This window comes from Micropterus salmoides, unplaced genomic scaffold, assembly GCF_014851395.1.
Source record: "Micropterus salmoides isolate LMB-PRFRI ecotype aquatic unplaced genomic scaffold, ASM1485139v1 Ms_hic_scaffold_20, whole genome shotgun sequence".
NCBI lineage: Eukaryota > Metazoa > Chordata > Actinopteri > Centrarchiformes > Centrarchidae > Micropterus > Micropterus salmoides.
In genome coordinates, this window is record NW_024041151.1 from 14,564,306 (window position 1) to 14,583,962 (window position 19,657).

Here is a 19,657-nt window from a genome sequence, read left to right on the forward strand (position 1 = left end):
ATGTATTTGTCACCGAGGACTGTATTGCATCCTCCCAAGTTTTTTGCTCTTGCAGCACTACAACTACCTAATTTAACCCAGTTGAGCCGCAGTGGGGCGGCAGGGCATGCATCTCTGCCACCTCTAAACCAGATTAGGCTATCAAATATCCTTTACGAGTATTTGATTTCGCCACACCCCCTCCCACCTGTCAGTGTGATTTAGAGCTGTGCTCAAATACTTTCAAATACTTTTTTGGTGTGTGTTGTTTTGTGACTCATCACACATCTCCATTATATTGTTCACTTTGTATCCATGAAAAGATTATTTGTAGTTTAGAGCATTTCCCTGACCAATTTCTGTTGTATAAAGGTTGCAGTGAGAATAAACTGTAATGCATGTAAAGTCCTTGTTCACTGACACTTGTCTTACTATCTCTTCTGTCTCTGAAATGTGTGATGAACGAACATCTGGCATCCTAATTTTGACAAGATCATTAAGAGAGAGTTTTCAATACATTATGCTCAGTTCCTGATTAAAGCTGGGAACACTAATGGGTAATTAGGAAAATGAACAACATTCATTCAGGATGTGTGAACTTTAATTTGTGGCAGTGATCTATATGCAGTATATAATTTGTTGGGAGATGACATGCTTTTCTATTTCATGCATACTTTTTTCATTTTTCTTTGATTTCTTCAAACCTGCTTACCTTATATTTGTAATCTGCTACATAGAAACAGGATTGAACTACCATCACTCTGGTACTTAATGGTGTCATAAAATTCCTGTTTGTAATTGCCCCTAGAGAACACATACATAGTCAACACTTAGTGTTTTATGCTGCCGCCATATTCCTACACTCAGGGATAAAGCAGACATACAGGTGTAAAAGAGAGAGAAGAATATGTGAACATGCAATCAATCAAATGTAATCTAGTAACTGAAGCTATCGATTATATTTGATTGAACTTAAGCACAAACTCACACCCACACTTACCACTAATGTGGCTTTTTAGCTGCGTCTTTTAAATATTTAATATATTCAATAATAAGTAATTACTCAATTGCCAGGATCTTAGGTTTTTGAATGTATTTTAAATTAGTGATCTGCTGCCAAGCCGGTAATTATAGTAACAACATCTCAGAGAGAAAAGTATTTTCTGTGTTACTTAGACAAGTGTTCCAAAAGGCTGTAGCAGATCTCTTGGCCAGTTCTTATTGTGCTGCTTTCGCAGAATCACTACAGAAGAACTGACTGAAAGAATTTATCTGAAATGCAAATCCTCTCCCTCCTCAGCTCTTGTGTCTTTGGAGAGTTGTCCGAGCAGAAAGAGCAAATAGCTATTGGGCAGCGCTAATGTCTAACCTTAAGTCCTTTTATTCAACCGTTAAGGGCTGCATGACAATTCTGAATTGCGACAGCTATTCCCACAGCTCTTCCTCTGTGTGATGAATGGCTCCAATCTCGTCCTGGTGAGGAAGTTCGCATTACATTCATGAGATACAGTAAATGGATCTGAGGCTTGGGAGCTTTTTCATTGAATTGTGAACATATGGGAATTTGTCCAGAACACACGTGTGAACAATGCTTAACGTTTACTGCACATTTATCTTTTTTGTGTGTGTTTGGGAGCGGTTCTTCTAAGAGATCAAAAAATGCTAATTTAAACATTTCCACAGCATTCAATCTTATGAGATAGTGCTCTTAATTTGATAATACGATCTTGCCATTATGAGAAGGCTAATTATGAAGAAGAAAAGAGCCCCTTGATTACTGTTAGTTGAGTCACTACTGGTGGTGGATTATAAATCATGCCGTCGATAATCAAATAACTTTGGGGCAAAACTAAAGACTTATAACAGCATATATCAGTTTCCATAATTGCTCTGGCAGTTGTTAGTGTATAAAATAGAGAGAAAAAACTCATCCTTTTGGGGGGAAACGTCTATAAATTGAAGCCTGATGTGAGTATGTGGGCAGGGTCTTCCAAATGACGAAACACATATTTTAGTAAGCTTAAGGCGTTGTCTTCGCTCATCTGTCTGTTCTTTCTCCAGTTTGTTCCGTGCCTGCATTAGAATCGTATTGCTTGATGACTTTCGCAAAAGCCTTGGTAACTGGAGAGCAGCTGTTGCTACGAGGGCATTCATTGCTTTTGAGGTTTCACATTTAGCAGTGGTGCGCTTGCCAGTTTGAAGTTTCATTGCCGATGAGAGGCTACCAAAATAAGTGGAGAAAGCATAAGAAAACATTGCACACAAATATTAAGCACCCAGCAACAGATTATAATTGAGTTCAGAGCTATTCTTACAATTTGTGGCAGACAATTTGTGCCACAGTATTTAAAATTTTACAAAAATGTTTTCCTCCTTAACTCATGTAGCTTTTAAAGTGGTGAATGAAACAGCTAACTATGTATTAGAACCAACAACATTTAGGCTAACATCCATACTTCTTTTATCATGGCCTCAGTAATACGTAAATGCTTTTCCAAATATCTCACACATGGTTTAGCTCTGGCTTGGTCCTCTTTTCACTTGTTTTTTTCTCCCCAATTTGATTTCCCTCCTAAATTTCCCTGTCCTGCATTACATAATCTTTCATTAAACTCCACCAAATGAGGCCTTTAATTGCTTTTGTGACCCGAAGTTTATTACAAAGGAAAATCATAATCATGTTTACTGCTTATCTCACGGACCTTGCAGAACAAGATGTACTGACATTCAACATCCATTGCTTGAGTTCTGTTGTTAAAAGAGGATTTAACCACTGTTCATTCTGTACATTCAAAACAATGCTATGACAACATGTGATATTTGACATGTTTACTATTAAAACTATTTATTTCTGTTAAGGCACACAGTAAAATGCTTGGCATGTTCAAACTGCAGATATTAACAATCCGCAAATATAAAGCCAGCAGCTGGTGCAGCAAGTGCTTTAGTGTGCGCATACCTTATATACTGTATAGACCACAGTGATTAAATATACATATAGTGTACGCACACCGCCGCCCTGTAATTACCCCTCTAACCTGATGACCCCAAATTCAGTGAATAAGTTTAAGGTATGTTAGTCAGCTTTTCATAAATAGCAAGACACGTGATTCCCTATAATTGATATATCTGAAGGCATTTGACCACCGACAGCAAGGGTATTCAAGTCAAGTATTTAAAACACACTGGTTTAAGTGTAGGCCTGCTTCATTTTCAGAAATACACCAAAACCTACAGGCAACGTTTTACAAGATGTCATCATGCCTCACACACCTACAACCAATCCCACACAGGAAATGAGGAATCACAGATGAGTCACAGTGGCCGTCAGTGAAAGTGCTCTACAAACTGTGAAATAATCTCAGTGTCTTACGGTCTTCATTTTAAACCAACAGAACTGTTACATCAATAAACACAAAGACACCACCAAAAAGAAATTACAGCATTAGTTGAAGCTCTGAGAAAAGTGATGTTGATTGTTGGAACCAACACATTTTCAGCATGTGGCTGAGTGAGAGTGTAGATTGATCGTTTGATTCTAGCCCCAGCAGGCAAAACATGTCAAATAGTCACATGTGACCATTTTTCCATAATCAAAATAACTGTTCATAGTATGTATTACTGTATCTGCAGCCAACTCTACCATCCAAGTGAGTGGTACAGTATATAAGTGCATTTTTCCAGCATATAATCACTCAGTAGGATACAGTATAACATCACGTCACAGCAAAGACACGTTAATTATTTTAACTTAATATTAATTAGCCAATCTGAAGTTAAAATATTGGACCCAGTGTTCCCCTTCAGATTCTGTCTATGGTGCCCAGGTGAATGTACTTTGATTTGTTTTGTGTGGAGGTTACTGGGTATTGATGCTAAACTGAAGGTTAAACTAAATCTGAACTCTAACTGAAACTCTAAAAAACAAAATATTTCCTTGTGATTAAGGCTGTTGATGTCAGTAACTTGATGCTTACAGCTTTTAATTAACCCAGCCTTCACCAATACTGATAAGTCTGAAGTCTCAATGTGCCCCAATGTCATTTCAAGGTTGCGAGCATAAAATTGAGATTTCTGTTCTTTAAAGTCCCCATTTTTAGAATACAACACCCTTCTTTTACTACCCTTTTAATATAATTCTTTCCCCTTTTATCTGGAACGTACAACTCCCTATACACTAAATTCATTATCCTTGCTTGCACTCCTTGTTGGCCTGTGAAGGGTATAGACATCCATGAAAATCATCTCCTACGAAAAATAAAAGGAGTCTCCTGCCACTCTTTTCCATCTGTCAGGATGGAGCTTCACCAGGGGACCTCTATGTCTTATGTATCCTATCAAATAACGTAGTCACCATTTGCAGTTCTTCTTTTGAATCCCAGTTCTCCACATCCTCCTCTTTCCCGTCTTTGCCTCCTCAGTGCTGCTTGATCGCGATTAAAATGCACACGCTGACCTCTGCGCCTTAATCTTCTCTCTCCCTAATTTATGCCTTTCTCTCCATCTCCCTACCACCACCACCACCTCTCCTTTCTCTCTTTTCTTGCAGTGTCCTGTGGGGCTGAGGCCAATGAAGGATGGCTCAGGTTGCTATGACTACTCCAGGGGCATTGACTGCACGGATGGTTTCAATGGAGGCTGTGAACAGCTGTGTCTCCAGCAGCTCGTGCCCCTCGAAGATGACCCCAGTTCCAGCAATGTGCTCATGTTTTGTGGGTGAGAATAACCAACAGGGAAAAAAATGTAAAAGCTTCTTCATAAACTAGGCTTCATGAGTGAAATCTCAATCAAGAAATTCTTCCTCAGGCAAATTAAGGAAGTAAAGTGAGATAGAAAGGTAAATAAGAACCAGTGACTTTATAATTACCAAATAATGTCTGTATGTGATGAGAATTCTTGCAGAAAATTACAAAACAAATGGATGGTTTTAATGTGCATATGCATCCTTTTCAGGAAGTGTTTTACAATATCATTTAGTCCACAGGTCACAATCTTGCTGTATTTTCAGGCCAACTCTGATGGCAAGCTTTTATAAATCATTTGATATATTCATGTATACAGTTTAAATAGAAAAAAATACAAGAAGTATCTACATCAGTAGTTAAAGTATATCTACTGGATATGATTTTTCTGCAGAATTACTTGAATTTTCCATGCGTTACTCCTGCACATTATTCAGTAATATATTTGTTCAGCACCTTTTTCCTCATGTCATTTCCTCTGAGCTGATACAGTTTTTGATCCCTAGAACTAGATTGTGTCACATGGCATAGTAATTTACAGGAAGTTTCCATTTGAAAAAAGGGCCACGCACCTGGTCACCAACTGCTTTACACTATGGCATTCCAACAGTTCCAAATATTTTACTAAGGGGCCTGTGTGGCAAGAAATCATGTTCGACACTGTTATATCAACTCTACACTTATACACCAAGTAAGATGGCTCAATGGCATGTTTGTATTATTTGCTTTCACAGCAGAAATCCCTTGACAGGAAACTTCTGCATACTGGCTAACTGTACTGTCTGATTGTTCTGCTACTACTGCAGCACAGTTTCTAACATCTGTGATCTTTGTGGATGTCAATCGGGTGTGTACGAGACAACATTGAAAAGGACCCATCAGGCTGGAATTGTTTAGTGATTTGATTGACAAAATGATAACACATAAGCTTAATGGCATGAGGTGCAAGTCCAAACAGATGTGACTAAGAATCCACAGGTTAACAGGAATGGGGCAAGAAAAAGGTGCAGGATTCCAGTTCAAGTTCCAGGTTTCAGTTGGAGACGGGCAGGTATGAATACTGTGGGAGGTAAATGGGGAATGAGGAACAATTGAGCAAGTGGATGTTAGGAGTCAGGGGACTGGAACAGTTGAGAAAGTCAGAGGGCATCTGGTGGATTGATGGAGAATGGCAGGCCCCAGAGTTCCTAAGAAATGCATGGGCCTAGGGAAAGTGAGAAGTGGCTGGAGACCGGGACAGGGGGGAACTTGAAAAAATAAAAACAACTGAAGCAGCCATTGTTACAGAGGGGATTTTTAGTTCAAGGCTGTAGTGTAGAAAAGAGGTTGGCCAATTGGGAGATACTGATCTGATAACCAAATGATGATCTAGTAACATTGATCCCTGAAAGTTGCTAATTTCATATGCCATTGTGAGGCCAGTGCTGAAATGACTAATGCAAAGAAAACTATGAATACTTGTCTAAGTGAAGTTCCTGATGACATTTGGGTTTCTGGAAAGTGGGAGCTTAACAGAGGGAGCAGGCTGAGAGGTGAAGGATATCCAAATTCTCCTTGAGATATGTCAGGTCCACAGTGTGGGATGGCATAATTTCTTCCAGAATATTAGGCACGTATGAACTGATAAACATCAAAACGCAATTTGCATCAATGTCCATTTCCCCGATGCCAACATTTATAGAAAGGGAAAGGGCTTTGCCTTCATGCCACGGAAGACACTGCTCCACCAGGTCTGCTGCATTTTCAGGACAGTGTTGCCAAGAGTGGCAGAGTCCTCTTTCCCACTGAGGCGCTGAGACCTGATCAATCGCATGAGCGCAGACCTCAGCTCCAGCCAACAGCATCAGATACTCAACCTCATCTGTAAGGGAGGATTGTGCAGATAGACAGAGGAAATATGAGAACTGAGACTACTTGCACGGTCTGCTGGATTCTGTCTATTGGAATTGTTTTCAGCAGAGCGCTTGTGTCCACAATCTCCACAATGAAAATGGCAAGTGCACTGCTTCGCTAATGTGAAAGACATTTTGGCCAAAGTTACAACATTTAGCCAAATTGTTTTTTATTTTTATTATAAAGTATCAACCTTGCATTAATACTTGTGCACAGCCCGGATATATTCTGACTGTGTGATAGTGTGTATTTAGTTGGGTGGTAAGTGGTCTACAGGTGGCAGGATGGTCAAAGAAAAGGGCAAAGATATTTGCTTGTTAGTTCTACATTTGCAATTTGAGGATGAAAGTAGTGGGATGGGACGGCCCAGGATCAGAGGGCTCTGCAGTGGGTGATTAGAACTGCTCAGAAGATTATTGGTACCCATCTCCCGAGCCTCAGTGATATTGGTGAGGGTAAGGTGCCTACGCAGAGTCCAACGGATACTAAAGGACAGTACCCACCCCAGCCACAGCCCGTTCACCCTGCTGCCTTCTGGGAAGAGATATAGAAGTTTCTGCTGCCACACCACCAGACTGCAAAGCAGCTTTTTCCTCCCAAGCTATCAGACTTTTAAGCTCAAATTCATCCTCAGCACTACTCCATTGATAATATTTTATTTCTGTTTGCATTTTTACAATTGCTTCTGTATTAATTTATATTGTCTGCTATGTAACAGAAGGGACTTACAAAACTCAATTCCACTATATAACTTGTTGTATTGAGACAAATATAATGTACCTACCTAAAATGGGATCATCAACCTGCAACATGTATGCCACAATTCATCTTCTCATGTTCTTGCCAGAAACTGTACACATATGTATCCTTTCACTTCAAGTGTAAATGGGTTTATTACATATTATACATTATGTTCACAGCTTTTCCCTCTTCCTCAGGTGTGTGCAGGAGTACAAACTGGCAGGGGATGGGCGTTCCTGCCTTTTGCAGTCAGACAACTGTGAAGGACCTAAATGCCCAAGACAGGATGTCCGCTTCAATGACACCCTGTTTGGTGAGATGCTGCATGGATACCACAACAAAACCCAGCAAGTCAACTTGGGACAGATATTCCAAATGACCTTCCGGTAACTAGTGTACAAGTACACACATTTACACTCAAATGCTCATCGTCAGAATTCCATGAAGAAATTATTTCCATAAAAAAAATATATTTTCTTATTGATACATTGTACATTATAGTGCTCTTTCCTTCTCTTTAATCGTATTTAGAATCTTGTCTTATCCTATAAATAATTTTTCCTTCTATTCTGTTTTCTTTTCATCTCTATTTTGAAAAGCATTGTTTTATTATTTCCATCTACTGGTGTCAATTACACTAACAATCTTCCCTTGCGACCTATTGTTTCACATCTTAGCTGTTTACATTTCCCTGTGTCTCCGAGGACACATCATCAGGAGTAACGGTCGTCTTTTATCAGTTTTTTGGGTTGTAGGAGAGATAGAAAGGCTTGAGATCTCAGCGGAGCAGCTCTGAGAATCAGTAGTCAGGGTTTGCCGTTGGGGTGCAAACACAGATTTGTGTGTGTGTTTGTGTGTGTGAGAGAGAGTGAGGATTGGGACTTATCCCATGGCAGTTCTCCCTAAACTGTCAACCCTCTGAAAACCTGGCTCACTCTGATAAGTCACATGCTGTTTGTGGTGAAATGCTCCTGTAATCACAGTGAGATGATGAGGGTCTATCTATGCACGAATACAGTATACACAGAAAAATACGCTCAGCCTGTATCTTGCTTTCTGTCTTTTATTTACTCACACTCTCTCACTCTCTATCACTCTCTCTCACTCTCTATCACTCTCTCGCACGCACTCACACTTTCACACACACACACGTAGTATATACCAACATGGTATTTCAAGTGACCATGAAAGGCTTTTCATCTGTTCTGCCCTATGGGCCACAATAGTTGCACTTGGCTAAACATACAGCCGCATGATATGTCTGCTGTATGTCCTCAGGGCCTTTGTAAGGTGTACTGTTATGAATCTGGATTTCTCCAGCATACATGGCACACTGGATTCCTTCATGGAAACAGAGAACAATTTCCAGTTTCCTGAGATGGTGTTGATGGTCATGAAATAAGTAATTTGAATAGTTGGAGACTTTTTTGGGTGTAATCAAATTATATATTATAGAGAATGCACAGAAAGGCCATTAGTAAATGATTTCTAGTCAATAGTGCTGCACCATGACTTTTAAGTCCACATTTTTCATTCAAAGTAGCCTCAAGAAAGTGTAATGTGAGTGATGTAAGATCACTATTTGAATCCATTGGAAAGCTGCTTTTATTAAGTCTTCTCTCAGAAGTGTACTATAATTCAGGCACTGTAAGTTCACATAATTCCTCAAAGAAGTCAGCATTTAATGTTAGTAATCCACAGAAAAGGGCACTTCTGTGGTAATGTTATTTTATCCTTATTACCAACGTCTTTCAGATGAAGTAGTTCTAAATGACATTAAGTTGAATTTATTTGGGATATACACTAGTAAACAACTGCGTCTGTATCTGTCCTTGAAAATGCCTTTGGGATGCAGGCGCCCTGAACTAAGTGTGAAGTGTCCTTTATTCCTTTGGCTGCATGTATTGTCTAGAGAGATTTATTTTTAAAAGATAGCTGATAAAAATAGATAATGTAATACAATAAATAGCGTTTGCATAAGGAGGGAACACTGATACAAATGTGTTTTTTTCCCCCAGTCATTAGAGAGAAGCATGTAGCAGAGCATAGAGCACCGGGTGGTAAAGGTTGCATTGTTTGACCTCTCTTACTTGTCTGTGGTGTGTAATGGAAAAACTACAAGGTGGAAGAGTTTTGGGCTATGACTGAAACAAAGAACTATAATACTAACTTTGATCATGTAAAGAGCCATGAGCTGGAAGGGGCCTCAAATCCATCTTAAGAGAATTTGTAGGAATGACTGACATGTCTACAGCCTAATATGTGAGCCTCATGTTCCCTGAAAGTTCAAGGGGCTAAACCAGTTGGGGACTCCCCTTTTAAAACACCATACATGGCACAGTTTGACAGATAAAACAAAGGAACAGTTTGAGGATTTCATACCAGGGGAAGCAGTCAGTCCTGATCTATTTGCCCTCAAGCAGTGGAGAGCACAGTGGGTCTTCTGCCACCAGACTCCTACTCCACACTGGATTACATCAAACCATGGCCACTAAAGAGATTTGCACTCAAGCCAGGGCTCCGCTGGGGTTATAAACGCGACAGGTTTAAACTAGTAAAACAGTATGGCAGCGCTGAGACACACTAGACAAGTAATGGAAGATCTGAGGATCTTTATATGGGGGAAAAAGAACACAGAGTACATGGCACACTTGGGGAAAAAAGATCCTGAATCAGTTAATTGACATAGATGTTTTTGACCCAAAAGACCACAGCATCTCTCTGGTTCCTTCCACACTTTGCCAAAGACCTTCATCTTCTGCTGTAAGATTCAGAGTTTAAAAAGATGATAAAAAGGGGTGTATTATAACCAGAAGTTACTATTTTCTTTAGCTCTGTGATGGACATACATTGTATATAACAACTCAAACGATGCAGTCCAGTGGTTGGATATGTCCTAGATCACCAATCTAAGAAAACACATCAGATTTCTGTAAAATACACAACATTGAACTCTTCCCCACCTCAACCTTCATTTTATTACACCTGTTCTATTTGCACCTGATCCTGGAAGCTAGAAATGCTAATTGCGAGATGCATTCTCAACCACACTTACCATGTTCCCCGCAGTTGGAGTCACACTTCACTGATTACATGCAGAGGACAGGCAAAGTGCACTTCCAAGCTGATGTGCCTCTTTGGATAAATAACACATGAATCTCTAGGTGCAGAGTGCGTCTGAAACGAAGCCCAAAAAGCATTTATGCAAACCGACCCAGAGTTCAGCAGTTATTGGAGAGGGCAGGCAAACAAAGGGGAGAAAAAAAGAGAGAAGTTACTCTCTGAATCTGTGACGGAACTAAGCATCAAATTGGGGAGAGACACTTTGTTTATTGGTTACCATTTCGTATGCATCACCACTGTGTTCCCATCTTTGTATTATGAGCCTGATCAAATGTATTTCAGTTAGCATTTTGACAGTCACATTTTTCTTGAGCTATTCATCATTCTAAGTCTAACCAGACAAGCTAAGCGCCCAGGAGTATAATACTTGACTCCCTGTGCCTCTAATTAAACATGTGTATTACTGCATGTCATCTCACCAAAGTACTCATTCTGCTCATCAAATCCTCTGTGTCTTTTGTCAAAAGAACAATAGCTTTGTCTTCTGAATGACTCACTCCCATAAGATTATACTTCACACTCCTGATATACAATATATTTATAGCAATATGTTACAGCTGATATTACCATAATTTTCTCCACATCCCTTCATGCCGTCTTTGATATGCAGATGCAAGTCTTATCCCATAGTGCACCCTTCTTCCTCTCACACCTCCATTGCCCCCCCCCCCCCCCCCCCCCCCCACATTCTTGCAGAGGCAGCTCAAAGTGAAATATTAGATGATTTAGATGAATTATAAGATCCATCACAGGTAGTGTTTCAGTATCAAATGATAGTGATTTAGGAAGGTTTTGCATATGTTTTCTTTTAAATTGATCTCACTTTGCTAAGCCTCTTGAAGTGGACCACGGGAATGAATTTTGCAAATGGCTGCAATGAAATTACAGAACAATATGTCATGTAAGCATGCATTTGTGTGATAAAGTTACATGTGTTAATGTGAATGTTTCGGCTGAGAACAATTCCATTACAACGTGATTGCAGTGTCACTTTGTTTAAGAATCCAGCCAACAGATAAAGTACATGTTTTCATCTTTTTTTCATTTAATAATTTTCTTCTTGTGAATGCAGTGGAGGCAGGCTAGTTACATTCTTTTTGAGAGCACTTTACATCCTCTAGATTTTTAAATGCATATCAGCCTCTCAATTTAATTTTCAAATCAGTCTGAACTGTTTCTTGTACTGTTCTATTATTTTTATTTGTAGTCCATGTTCAATTTAGTCCTTTGTGCTCTTATATGTACAGTAATAAGATAACTCATAGAGACATATGGATACACACACACACACACACACACACACACACACACACACTCTCAAATCAAATGACAGTAGTAGAGTAGAGGATGTGAATGTGTGAAGGGTGGTGGGGCAGTGATAATAGGCAGTATATTTTTGCCCCTGTCACATGAATTGCCACACACACACAGAGTATACACACACATCGCATGAGCTATATGGGGGTGCAAATTGAAATTGGGGAAAACGGCAGCATTAAGGGATAGTCACTCATTGGGGCGAGACAAATAACCAGACACATACAGTACATTTACACTCTGATGCACTCAGTAGTACTTAGCAATTTGAAGCATGTAGTGGGAGAACATCTACATAAGGCTGGTTGCTTCCAGGTCAGGGAACTTTTCAAATTAAGATGACCACATTAGTGATATTTGTCCTGATCTGAAATAGTCCCCTTGGAAAACCCGTCATTCAAAAAAAAGTCTTTCTTCAAAAAAGTCACATTAATCATAGGATAGCCAGCCCTGATCCAGAAGGACAATTCAACTCAACTCATAATGTGGTCAACCTGAACAGACCCTAACAGAGAGACTACAAACACCACCCAATGAGCAGCGGCGGTTGTGAAGAGCAGCAATACATTTCATCTTTACCTGCACTTCACAGTTCACACACTCTATCTCACCTCAGAAAACATGTTCTTTTCTTGCAATCACCACCTGATCTGAGCTGATAGCGAGTCTGCTTGGAACCACTTGGATATTGGACGTACTGACACAGGGAGCTGAGACCAGCTGCAAAAGAACAGAACCCTAGTGGAGGCGATAATTGTCTTCCTGTCTAATGCAATTATATCGTAATTTGCCATAATGCCATAATGAGACACGAGTTCAGAAACATATGTAAATCACATTTGTCTTCTGTACATTTACAAGCTGACGAAATTGAATGAAGTTGCTCGGGATAAATATTTCATCACACCCTGAGTAATGAATCCTGTTCAAATCAAGCTCACGCATTCCTCTTTTGATAGACAGACACTCTGTCCTTAGCGTTTCCCTTCCTTCCAAGCGGTTATACAGTGAGAATGCACCGCAGTGAATGACTGTTAGAAGTTTGGGTTGTCACAAAAGAGAAGCAGTGGTTGAGAAGGAGAAGAAAAAAATAAGCTTCACCTGCTTTGTGAAGGTGACGCTGCCACCCATGTCACTCTGATGCTGAAGACGCGCCACACAAAAAAAGAAAAAGTGAGGAAGAAAAGAGACAAAACCGCTTTTGATAGGCACCCTGTACTAACTCTTCATCAGCGCTCACCTCTCAAACTAAGACAACGCCACAACATGAATAATTTGTGAATCTGGCAGCCCACAAAGCTCACAGGCATAAACATAGCCACATTTCTACGTTCCTCTGTAATTTTCAGTAATTATCTCCTTGGTGCACACACGGTAGCTTCTACTGGGTAGCTGAGTCAACAAACATCATAAGGCAATTTCTTCCCACATAATGAGTAGCCATAAGATAGTGAGCCAGACTGTTGAGGTGAAGGGTTAAGCTGCTCAAGGTTGATGAGAAGCTTCTTAATTCTCTTCCTAAAATAAATGGCCTGCGTGCTCTTTCTTTTTTAATCTACCAACATTGAATTTAGCACATACCATTGTATTCTGCCCCACGCATATGTGTGTTTCTGGGCAGCACCGGTTCCAAAACAATTCAACTAAAGACATGGTGGCACTGGAGCACTGATGGTTATTCAGATAATAATATTGTATGTGTTTGATGCATATGTTAAATACATTGTGCCATAATTAACTTCAGTTGCTAGATGCCATACACACACTGTCTGTGTGAGTAAGCACATGTTTAGCTGGCTTGTTGACACAACAAATGACTGCTTCCCATGCCTTGGACACTGACAACTGGGACAGATTGTTTGCTAATTAATTGTAGTGGGTATAGTTGAAAGAGCAACTCCACCATTTTTATGTAATTCAACCTGTGAAAGCAGTAATATTTTAACACTCAGTGCCTCTGGAGGGAATTTTCTGTAGCTGAGATAACCCCAATGATGTCATCAATGTAATCTATGCTTGGACTTGGAGTTTATAATTTTTTTTTACAGAAAGCCTGCGTTACAAACTGGAGTTATGCCATTTGTAAGATGTGGGTGAGAACCAGGTTGGGAACGGAAAGATGCTATCAAGTTGCATTATGTGCAGGATCTAACATTTATTTGGAGATTTGGAGATTGACCCATACTAAGACTCCTTTTATACCTAAAAGCATCCTGTATCTGAATATCATCTAGAGGGAGAAAAGCCTGGTAATGAAGCTGTAAATGCACACAGAATGTATTGCAGTAGGAATGCTACTGGATGGACTAGACCACATCTGGAGGTGGTTGGATCTCAGTCAGGTGTCAATGCAACAGTTTGACCACATTTTCCCACCAACCACTGCCAGCCTCGGACAAAGCTATAGTTAACTTGGCAAAGTACAAATGAGTAGAGCCTATAGGGCTACACCTGATTTGATTTTATTCTATTTATGTATAAACAAAGTCCCGGGCCTCTGGTAGAGGACCCGAGCTTGAGGATGACACATACCACTCCGCAAGGGGTGAGAGGGGGATTTATTTTTTTATATTTACTTTTAACATGTATTTTAGTCTCTTAAGTGTTTTCTTGCTTTTATCATGTATTTGTTTTTATGTGTTTTATAGCCTTTGCACTTGTCAAAGCACTTTGTAACTTGCTGTTGAAAAGTGCTCTATAAAAAAGATTATTATTATTATTATTATTATCACAGGAAAGCTTATTAAGAACTACATGTAAAAGGAAAGCCTCATGATCAGATGTCATTGTTGGATGTCAAGTGTAAATGGAGTCTAAAGGTCAGGTTATCTCAGTCTTTGTTCATTATTTGGATCCCCATTAGCGTCCACTAAGTATTTGCTAGTCTTTAACTTGACTAACTTGAAGTGCAATACTAAATTGCTGTGCAGCTGACATTACGCACTTCCCGTGGTAGATCATACCTGCTCACCCCAAATTATATAGTGCAAGAACAGGCGTTCTGTGTGTCGACTGGGAAAGAAAGAGGTAACATTCTCCCTATTACAAGTCAGTATACCAATATGATTTTGAGGCTGTTATTTTAAGGTAAATCGTTACAAAATGTTGCTTTAATAGGTAGATTCAAATTTGGTATGTTTTTTTATTATCATATCAGTGTTTGCTGACATAAGTCTTGATTTCCATGGATGTTTGCTTCCACAGATGGCTTAATTTTTTGGAAAATGCTGCTTGTGAAAAAGTCACTTATGTGTTACATGCACCTGCAGACTTTGTGGCACTTGTGTTTTGTGGAACACGGAATGGATCTGCTGCGGCTGGATCGTACCTCATTTGTACGTTGCCATGAACAATAGCATGAATGTAAATTAATGAAAATAAACTCTTTATTTTTATATTTGATCAATTAATTTACCAGCTTGGTGTTCACATATGTTAACAGCAAGCTTAAGCAAAACCTACATATTTTCTTCACACATTGCAGCAGCTGACCTGTAAAGATTTAGATAAAGTTGTTATTCACAAATTGACGTTTTAACAAAGGGAATTTAGCAAAAAGGATGCACGTGTAAGAGGAACTTCTTAAAGCCTCAGTGATTCCTCCGTGTTTGTGACTTAGTGGACATAAGGTGAGCACGTTTGGGAGATTGTGGAGGCTTGGTGTGTGTGTGTGCTCAGACACAATTGTGTGGGTTTGTGTTTGCTGGTGTGAGTCAGTCCACATGCGTACATGAGTGTGATCACTCCTGAAGCAGTAACGCTCAATAACTCACATGGCAAGGCAGGACCTAATAGACCATAGCCTAATATCAGCTAATGTCAGAGAGGCTTATAGCTGACTACCTGCTGTTTGACTGGGGAGAGAGAGAGAGAGAGAGAGAGAGAGGTGGATTGGTAGAGGCAGCGATAAGGGTTGAGAAGGAAAATGAATAGGAAAATAAATGGAAAGAGAAAAGGCTAAATCAAAAGAGCAAAGCTGTGCAAAACTTAGAGAGCGAGGCACTAGGAAAGAGTAACTGAGGGAAATGCAAAAGAGGATACAGAACAGCAGTGGTGCACCAAATGAGGCTTGCATGCTGGACTGTGAGGCAGTAATCACACATTGCACACAGGTGTAGTTAAACCGGGCTGGAGAATTAATGGATGCAAGGTTTATGCAGCTAAAAAAACAGTAGAGTCTGTATACCAAAACTCCTTTCACATTTTTACGTAACGTCAAATGACAATATTTCAGTCTGTTGTGGATCTTCAGGTCAAGCAATTACTACCCCATGTTAACTCTTACAGTATATATCAACAGCAAATATTAGTTTGCCTGATGTGGTTCACCCATTGTCTGTGTGATGTGCTCTTGACATCCCCAGCTCAAGAAACAGTGTAAAAGGAAGTGTTAAAATGTACAATGTCTTATACCCTTAGAGAAATACATTTTGTAGACATTTAGAGAACATTATATGAGAGCATGTGTGTTGAGAGATGTTTATTTCTGGGGCCTGTCTTTGTAAAGTTGCCGAACAGACAGAGTCCAAAACAAATTTCCCTTTGGGGACAATAAAGTCTTATCTTATCTTATCTAGACAACAAAATAAGGCAGCAACCTTGCTATTAACTTCTATACGACGACTCATTCTATCATGCAAACTCATTATATCCCGTACAATAAAAAGACAACTTGCCCATCAGTCAATATAGCCACATTGGTAGATTATTTCATGTTTGTTTGTTTTTTTGAAGAGACAGCAATGGTCCTCGCTATTTGATAAACCATATTGTATTGTTCTGGAACTTCTGATTATCATACAAAAGCACCCCTGAATCATAAGGTGAAAGGTGGTAACGTCATAAATACCCCTTTGTCCAGAATGTAGCTCCTTCCTGGACCTCATTCTGAAAAGCAATTATAGCAGTGGCTTCTGTACACAGTGCAACTTTTCAGCTCTTTGAATTACTCAGTGTTTTATTTTATTTTTTTCAGCGTTTGCCACCTGTGGCCCCGCTGAAGTAGTTTCACATAGACTTGTTCAACTGAAGGGCTAATTTATCATTTAAATGAAATTGTATTTGTTATTGATTAAACAGACTCTTCATTTCTCCACTTAGAGACTTTGCAATTACACAGAAAATTTGCATGTGCATGCACGTTTTTGTACAAATCGCTCTCAAGCCACTCTGTGAAACCTTTACCTTATGAAGTTTTGCATTTCTATTTTGCATATGTAATACCTTAGGAGCAACCAGAAACAGGGACAAATATTTTGTGTAGTTAATAAACTTAGCTGGTGATGCTTTTGTGCACTCTTGCTAGACTGATAAAATCACTTGCATGTGCAGCAGCCAGAGAATCAATAGTAGACAGGAGGGTGAAAAATGAGAATATGCAGCATAAAGCATTAAACCCTTAGCCTCAGATTGTGATAGAGTTGCCTCACAGGGGGTAGGCTAACAATGCCAGTCCTCCAAAATTGCTTCAGCTGCCTCCCACTTTCACTGAAGGAAAACTGCAAGGAGTAATTTGTGAACCAGGTCTGAATCCTAAATTAGTGGCTAGATGTTTTTAGTACTGATTAATGAACTACTGGTGTAGCTGTGACCTGTAGGGTGGTAGCACTTTTAGTAATTTTGTATCCCTTCTGGACTACTATCTGTCTTAACTCTTCCCCTTCCTCATCTATCTATCCCCATCACTCTGCCCTGATTTTCCGAGAGTGTTGCCTTATGCTGTAAATTTACCAGTCATAAATTATTCATACATATCAATTCGTAAATAGATGGCAGCTCCAAGCCATTTTTCAGTTTTATTCAACATTATGAAGTTTGCTACATGGAGTATTCGCCCACACTCACCTCTGCAAGGCCATACTATAAAGCAGTTAATTACCACTTCTGTGATGTGATTTTCAGGGCCTGCCTTTCAAGATGGAGCTCCAAAAAAAAACAGCTCTGCTCCAGTTAGTCCTATCACGTTGGTAGACATAATATTAGATAACATAATAACATTTAATCACGCCTTCATGTCAGTCATATCACTCTGTAATTACACTGTAAAATAAAAGAATACAAAGCTGCCTCGCTGTCTTGGCCCATTACTGCCGATCACCTACAAGACGATAGAACTGAGGAAAAATTGTGATGAGACTCTTAAACGTCCTTTGGGTATCTTTTATATATCAGGATGACAGAAAATAAACCGGGCCTTGATAAAAGTGGTCCTTCTTTTGGTAGATGAAGGATGTTGGCTTTAGCGGTGGTATCACACAGTTTCGTATATAAAGTTACACACACACACACATAAATACATGTGCATCAAGGTCTCCTATCAAAGGTTCAGAGCTAGTTCTTGTTTTACACTTGTTATATTGGGCAAAGACTCCCCGTTGTGAATTTCTCAACCCTCAGTCATCATTCTGGGCAACATAAAATTTGAAGAGCTCGGCAGTATTGTTGTTAAAATAAATAGAAAATATGCTGTGTCTTTTGACTACTGTCTGTTAAGTCGTCTTTATTTTTTTGTCAAAATAGAAGATGGTCAAAGTGTTCTGTCTCTTGATTGTTGTGTCAAGTAAGGACAGATAACCTCCCGCTGTAGCCTGTTATCCTATATCAAATTCTTGGAAGTGCTGCTCCTCTTACAGGGTGATGGCATGAGAATCTGTCAGGAACAGAGTTTTTAAGTGCTGGTTAGGGTGCCTCATAATACTGTGGTGTCTGTGTGTGACTGAATAAGAGAAAGAGAGGGAGAGAGAGAGGGAGAGAGAGACAGTGTGAAAGTGCAAGTAGAATAATAAAAAGAAGGAATGCAATAGCTGTAATTTAAATATTTATTGTGCACATCATTTATTATTCTTTTGTCTTTTCATACAGTATATTATTGTCAATTTTATATTTATGATTCAAGAACTTTTGCAAGACCTTTTGCACCCCGTCAAAGTGTTTGGTTTTGCCTACCTTGACAAAAATAGTAATTTTACCTCTCTGGTCTACTGTTGCCTTGATTGGTTAGTTTGTGTTATTGTGTGCCTTTGATGTTTTTAATCCTTTAAAATCAATAGAGTGTTTTTATCAATGGAGTCTGGTGGCTTTGACGAGAGCGTTGTTGTTTGTATAGTGACTTTTTCTGGTTAAACAAAAAGGATCTTACTTTTGGTCTGTCTCTGTAGGGATCCTATCCACAATGTTGTCAGACACATGAAATAACACTGGCAAAAACAAGCACATTAATGGGTAATCTTGCAATTGCCCGCAAAGATTACGTTGCATCCCTGTTTCGCCGCTGCTGACTGAGGCGCGCTCGCTCAACATTGGACCAATTTCAAAAAATGTTGTCCCATTTCAGTCACATAGACACAACAACATGGGAAAATAGGGTCTAGGTTTAAAAATACTGAAGTTACCCCTGAGAACCAAAACACCAAAGCAAATTCCTTGTGTGTGTAAACCTACTCAGCAATAAGGCTGATTCTAACCAGTTCCACAACTGGCTAGCCTGCTCTGAATTACCAGGCTTTATCTCTAATAATAATACCCCTGGACATCAAAGTTCATTTCCACAATTTCCTAAGACAGGCCAATAGAGAGATATCCAGGTACAAAAAAAAAAAAAAAGAATATCTATGCACGCTCACATTGTGTTTCAATTGTATATACGACCCGGGGGAATAAAAGTGAGGTTGAGTGGTTTGTGAGTATCTAGAGGGGGAGAAAGGGTGACAAAAACAATGAGTAATGTAATATTGTACAGCAAGAAACACGTGTAACACTTTTCATATCATCCTTCTCCACACATCTCTGTATCCCTACACAAAGGCATATTTAAAACCCTAATTTTTCAAACTTTTCTGGCTAAATTAGAATCTGTGTCAAAC

General features: G+C 39.4%; 1 protein-coding gene across 1 annotated transcript in view; it reads left to right on the forward strand.

Moving 5' to 3' along the window:
- The window catches only part of LOC119914337 (astrotactin-2-like), a 280,669-nt gene that overhangs the window by 189,689 nt on the left and 71,323 nt on the right, over positions 1-19,657 (forward strand). The window contains exons 12-13 of the mRNA XM_038733584.1: positions 4,529-4,695; positions 7,553-7,741. Of these exons, the coding sequence (XP_038589512.1) occupies positions 4,529-4,695; positions 7,553-7,741 (356 nt within the window). The remainder of the gene's footprint in view (positions 1-4,528; positions 4,696-7,552; positions 7,742-19,657) is intronic.